We start from the raw sequence: 6,273 nt of genomic DNA on the forward strand, positions 1-6,273 counted from the left end.
TCACTCCCACTGCTGATGACTTGTGCTGAAGCCTGAATGCCCCAATTTGTGGTATGTGCCAGGAGAAGAGCAGGATAAATTGAGAGCATCACTGGTGACTGAAAGCTGTTGCAATTCCACATTTCCTAGGTGAAAAGCCCAGAGGATTTGAGAAGGCAGAAATAACCCCTCATTTGTCCTTGCTAGCCTGACCTGCAGTGGAAATATTTCCCAACCTCAGACCTGGGGTGATTTTCACCCAACTGTACGTGCCAGCTGTGCACTGGGGTACTTCCCCCATCACAGAAACGCAGTTATTCCTGGGGGGTGACAGAGGAGTCCTTCACCATGGATAGCAGCATTAGACACTATTTTGGAGAGGTAACAGGTCAAGCTGCTGCTCTACAGCATTCCTGGGTCCTCTACAGTGGTAACCAGTCCCTTCAAATGCACCACTGTGGTTCAACCCCAGTTGAACCTAGAGTTTTCTCCTGCCTGTACAGGTGCCCAGCTTGGGGAGAGCATGCAGCGAATTTTAGGGGGTAGGAAGCATCACTCACGGATGGGCAGTGAGTGCAGACCCTCCTGAAGGGCAGGCTGGCTATGCCCAGGGGCTGGTGCTGTTCTCCTGTGCCAGCCAGCGCATCCTCAAGGCTTCCTCCGGGCATCTCTGCTGGGCCAGGCATTGGAGGAGACATTAACCGGAGCTGCTGCCTGTGGTGGGAGAAGAGGCCATCAGAAAGCACTTGGTCATTTACATCCTCAGTGGCTCAGAGGCTGGTTGGGTTCATGCAGCTTTGAAGAAGGAGGAGACTTGGGGGGAAGCTGTCAAAAGGTGTCTGGTGTTCCCTCTGTGTTGCACCCTGTCCTCCTTGCTGCCTGCACCAGGCTGTGCCAGTTGAGCTGGCAGGAGAGCAGCCAACACTAACTCCAACAGATGCCACTTTCTCCCGTGTCAGGCTGCCCAGTTTGGGCAGTGGTAAGGGGTCATGCCTCACCTTGAACTGACTTTGATGCCGGTGGTGGACCTCAGGGCTGGAGACAGCACGTGGCTTTCCTCTGCCAGCACTGACTGGAGGAGGTTGTCTTTCACCACGTATTGGCTTCTGCTTTTGGGCTGCCACTGGACTCCAAAAATCTTGAAAAAGCAAAAGCAAAGAGGAAAAAAAAATAAAGCAGTCTTTTCTCTTTTCCCTTCTCCCCAGGAGATTTATCTCTCTGTTAGCAGCAAAAGGGCTTTCCAGTCCACAAAGTCACCTGCTTCACTTGCAAAATGTAGGAAAGGAAAGTCCGGAAGAGTCCAACCTCTTCCTAGATGAGGGAGAAGGCAGCGCCAGGTGAGAACCGTGGCATGGGGATGCTCTTACCCATGGCTGATGTGGGAAGACGGGCTACCTCTTTCCTTACAATGTGGTGTCACCCTGGCTCAGCCACAGAAGAAAAGGGCAGCAGAGGGGTGCAGGGGATGCTCCTGCCTGACATGGGTGATGCTTGAGGGCTGCAAACTGAAAATAAATGCCTCCCAAAGCATGGCCCTTCCTTCAAGCCCATGTGAGAGTGCTAGCCCCATAGCTGCCCCAACGCAGCCGCGCGGTGTGGGAAAAGGTATGGCCCTCAATGCCAAAACCCACCTCATCCTGAAGAGACCATCGCCCAGGACTTTTGCCAAGCGAAAGAGGAAGCAACAGCAATTACCACCGAGCCAAAAAATTCTCAGCTTCCTCACTGTGCTGCATGGCAACCTTGGGGGAAGCTCTGGCTTTTCCCTTCCGAGAGAAATGACGCACTTGCTGGACTTCACCTCTGTCTTGCCTCCCAGCCGCTGTGAGGGCAGCACGGTCATGCTGGGAGATGTTATTGGAGCAGCTGGGCTTGCAGGTGGCAGGTCTTGGGGAAGAGTTGAGCCATGTGCAAGTAGTGGTTTTGACAGCAAACGGCATTAGCAATAACCATATCACTATCTCAATAGAGAGGGTTTTTTATCCACAGCCTTTGCCTTTTACAGAGCTGGCCAGAATCATTGTTTGCTGTCACAGCTATGGATACAGACAAGGTCCTGCCTCAAGCCAGATGGCAGGCTTGTGGGGAAAACCGTATTTCCAAAAAAAGTGTGCTGTGCAGGTTTTGTTACTTTCTTGGGTATGTTTGCCATGATTCATACCCCAGAAAGCATTTATTACGTGAACAGAGTTTGCATGCCAGGTGTCAAGACCCATGCCATAGCCTGTGGGTGATCTGCAACATGATGTCCATTTTTATGTGGCATTCAGTAGAATTTATATGTCTAAAATACTCATAACTTTTAATCATGATAGGTATAACTGCATTAAGACCCACAGGGTTTCATCTGTTCGTCAAGGCTGACGATTTGCTACTGTTTTAAATGAAACAAGCAGTGGTCTTCAGTTCTGTCCCCCATCAGCCTAATCCCCAGTCCAATGGCTCTTAGGTCCAGATGACTTTTCTGTATATCCACCTTCCCAAGCAGGATTAGCTGACAGGTCAGAAATGGTAATAAGGATGGGGTGACCTAGGACATCTTTTTTGCTCCTACCCACCTTGAAACCGTATGCTCCTGACCACAGAATCACAGAATGGTTTGGGTTGGAAGGGACTTTAAAGCTCATCTAGTTCCAACCCCCCTGCCATGGGCAGGGACACCTTCCACTAGACGAGGTTGCTCCAAGCCTCATCCAGCCTGGCCTTGGACACTTCCAGGGATGGGGCATCCACAGCTTCACTGGGCAACCTGTCACAGACCTTCCCCACCCTCTCCAGGAAGAACTTCTTCCTGATATCCAATCTAAACTTCCCTGCTTTCAATTTAAACCCGTTACCCCTTGTCCTATCAAGGGGTTGTACCTGCTGGTGTGCCCCACTTTGGGTATGGGTCTAAGAGCTAGAGCTCCATCCCAGGCTGGTGCAAGAGGCTGAAACCAGTTGGGAGGAGGAGGAGGACTCAAAGCCCACCTGCAGGATGATTTTGGGGACAACCCTGACATATCTGACATAAGTTGAGCCCACCCCTGCGAGATCAATAGACTTGCTTTGTTTGTGGAGGTGAACCCGGAGTTGGGCTTCGTGCAGCTGAGGAGATCTTTCATCTTTGTGATGGAACGGTTGGACACGGCGTACGTGACTTGGCAGCTCCCAGAGACATCCTCCTGAAACACAAATGTGACCGTGGTGAAGGGTGATCGGCTTTGATCAAGCCTGAATAAAATGATCTGTGTAGAGGACAGACACAGGGTGGGGTTTTTTTTCTCCACTTCCACTGTCCACGGAGATGATGATTTTGTAAGTGTGCCTATTCCCAAAAATCTTTATTTTAAATGATTTAAAAAAACAAAATTTAAAAGATTATTTTATATCTTATGTCTTTCCAATTGTCATCCTTGCTCACAGCCCAGGAGCAACTGGAGCAGCAAACCCAGTCATGTTTATCCTGAATTTTGCCTCTTCTGCTGAAGGACCGCGGCTGGCTGTGTTTCAGGCCCATCTCCCCTGCTGTGGCATTGTCCCTGGCTTTCGGGCAGGATCTGGCCCCAGCTCTGAACCTACCTCCACTGTGGTGCCGGCATGGGGCTGGAGCTGGAGCAGGCTGATGACACCTCGCTTCAGGTTCGAAACCAGGGTGCTCTCTACTTCATCCCCGTAAAGGGCTTTGACCTGGGAAGGTAAGAGGTTGTCTGTGGGGATGGCTCTGGGGAACCTGCGGCTCTCTGCTGCCTTCCCTGCTGAATGGCATCTCCCCTGCAACCTAAGCAGCACCCTGTAGAAGAAACACCTCCTTTTTTTCACAAGGAGGACCGTATCCCTCAATAGCATGGGCTTTATGGATGCATGCCCAAAAAATTTCATGTTTTTTGTCCCCCACCCCTACTCTTCCAACCCCTTAGAGAAGGTCAGAAAGGTGCTTATATCCCATGATTAGGACTGAAGCCCTTTTAACACGGGATGCTGCTGTCCCAGCCAAGCCTGCAGCCGCTTTGGAGGATGGGGTTCCATCTAGGGTCATACTGGGCCCTGTGGGAGTCTGTATATTCCTACATTTGCCACTCTGGTTCTTTGTGCTCTGATATGAAATCAGAGCTGGAGCAAGTGTTTGTAGGGGCTTGGTAGCCAGGAAAATCTGGGAGGTGGGCAGGAGTGTCCTGCAAAGGGCATGAGCAAGCCCAGGAGGCATGCAGCTGACCTTTCCACTGCTCCAGGAGATGAACACTGGCTGCTGGAGCTCTGCCCGTGCCTCTTGGCTCAGTGCAATCTCCCCAGGGGGACTTCCAGCGCTGTCCTGGCTCCTCTCCTCTTCTGGTTCATGGTGGGCTTTCAGGTCATGGATCTACAATGGCAGAAGATGGCAGAAAGCAGCAACCAAGCACGTCTGCTCTAAGGTTGGTGCACGTTTTGCACGCAGGCAATGGCCTCTTGGTCACAGGGGTCACTTTTCGGGTGTCACTACAGGGAGGGAAAGCCAGACAGCATCACTACTACCAGGAGGAGCACCCGGTTGCAATGGCTTTACCACCTCACGCACCTGCACCCGAAGGAGCTCTTCTCCTCCTTGGTCCCTCCAGAGCCGGTGCAGCTGGACCAACGCCTCAGCCTTCAGCCAGGCTCCCCGCAGGGACGTGGATGTGTGGTCCAGCTGGACGTCCAGGGAATAGCGGTACTGATACAGGGTCCTGGGCTGGAAAGAAATCTGCAAGTTTTCTGCAGAATCCCAAAAAAAAGGAAAGATGCAAATGTTAGAGGTAGGCAGTGGCAGACTACAGGCCCTCCAGCATGCAGCCAGCATCCTCCATCCTAGTCATCCCTGGACTTGCTGGGATCCTTGTGACTTGCACCGCTTTGCCTCCTGGAATAGTCATTTTTACACCAAGCAGTAGGTATAGCTGACATGTTTGTGGGAGAATATGGGAAGGTTTTTGTGGGAAACAATTTATGCCTGCAGTCTGGATATTTGGGGGTTCCTGCTTCTGTTTCCAGCCCTGCCTCAGAAATGATGGCCAGAGTCGGGACTCTGCCTGGGGACTTCAGGGCCTTTTGAAAGTGCCAGAGAAACACATTTTAATCCTGAAATAAAGTTTTCTGAGCATGCCCACAGACAGGAGAGATACCTCAAAGTGTCTTTTCAGCATTGTGCATTAACTGGGGCAATGTTGGCATTTTTATTTAGAGAAGAAGAGAGGCCACATTCTTCACATTGTGTGTTTCCTATCGAAACTGCTAACCCTTAACTAAATCACTGACTTTGATAGGGCAAAATGAAGTTGGTGGAGAAGTTTTAGTTTGAAACTCCTCTTTGCTTTAAACCTATCTATCTAGAATTATTTGGAGCCCCTTCTCTTGTTCATATGCAAATATGACTGGAGGGGGAGGGTTGCCTTTGCCATGACATAACAAGTCTGATCTGTTTTCTTAAGTCACTTGAAATTCTCCTGCAAATCTGAAGCACTCTGTTGGGCTTCTGAAATGTTTTATAGTTTTGCTGCTTTTGTTATATGATAAATGAATCAATGGAAATCCAACACACTCCCTGGGGCTTTCCTCCTTGAGCCAGACTGAAAAGTTTCTATATTTCTGCATCGTGTGCTCTTTAAAAAGACCCATCTCTCCAGTTTTCCTCACACACACCCCACCCCTCCCCCCAGGCAGGACTTGTACAGTCCCCCAAAATTTCCCTGCCTTGGGATATGCTCAGACTGTTCGCAATCATGGCAATAAATCTTCCTTCACCAACTGGGGAGATGTTGCATTTCAGTGAGTCCCGGGAGGCTCTTTGTGCACTGGGATGAACATCCCACCTCTCAGGGCATCCGAACCCCCTTGTTTCCCTGGACCCAAAACTGCTCAAAGCCTCTTACCTTTTGCTGTGCTTGTGAAGGAAAAGCAAAGCAGGCAAACGTATCCTGAAACCGCCTGTAGATTCATGGTGGGCCCTGGGAGCTGAGTGGGAATCAGGGAAGGAAGGGGGGTGGGAGAGGGACTATACAACAAAAGTGGGCAAGATTTGCAGCGTCAGGCGATGGGGCCTGACCTTCTCCCTATCCCCGCCTTCCACACCCAGGGAAAAGCAAATAATTAAACCAATGCACCAACCCCCAGCAGCCACGGAGGGTTTGGAAATCAGCTGAGGTTTGCCAAAGACCAGTGGGAGAGGGGGAAAGCTGCAAAAAAAAAGAGCTGCCAGAAGTATTGTGGGGTGGAGAAATTGCCAATTTGCCTTGATATGGGAGAGGGATGCTCGGAAAGCTGCTCTGTCCCTGGGTGAGCCACCTCTTCCCACCAGAAGGG

General features: G+C 50.7%; 1 protein-coding gene across 1 annotated transcript in view; it reads right to left on the minus strand.

Moving 5' to 3' along the window:
- The window catches only part of LOC104509794 (microsomal triglyceride transfer protein large subunit-like), an 11,408-nt gene extending 5,498 nt beyond the window's left edge, over positions 1-5,910 (minus strand). The window contains exons 1-7 of the mRNA XM_010151849.1: positions 5,844-5,910; positions 4,514-4,689; positions 4,175-4,318; positions 3,541-3,648; positions 3,027-3,143; positions 978-1,117; positions 540-693 (exon numbers count right to left, since the gene is read on the minus strand). Of these exons, the coding sequence (XP_010150151.1) occupies positions 540-693; positions 978-1,117; positions 3,027-3,143; positions 3,541-3,648; positions 4,175-4,318; positions 4,514-4,689; positions 5,844-5,910 (906 nt within the window). The remainder of the gene's footprint in view (positions 1-539; positions 694-977; positions 1,118-3,026; positions 3,144-3,540; positions 3,649-4,174; positions 4,319-4,513; positions 4,690-5,843) is intronic.
- Positions 5,911-6,273: the final 363 nt, after the last annotated feature.

The sequence above is a fragment of the Eurypyga helias genome, unplaced genomic scaffold, assembly GCF_000690775.1.
Source record: "Eurypyga helias isolate BGI_N326 unplaced genomic scaffold, ASM69077v1 scaffold14985, whole genome shotgun sequence".
Taxonomy (NCBI): Eukaryota; Metazoa; Chordata; class Aves; order Eurypygiformes; family Eurypygidae; genus Eurypyga; species Eurypyga helias.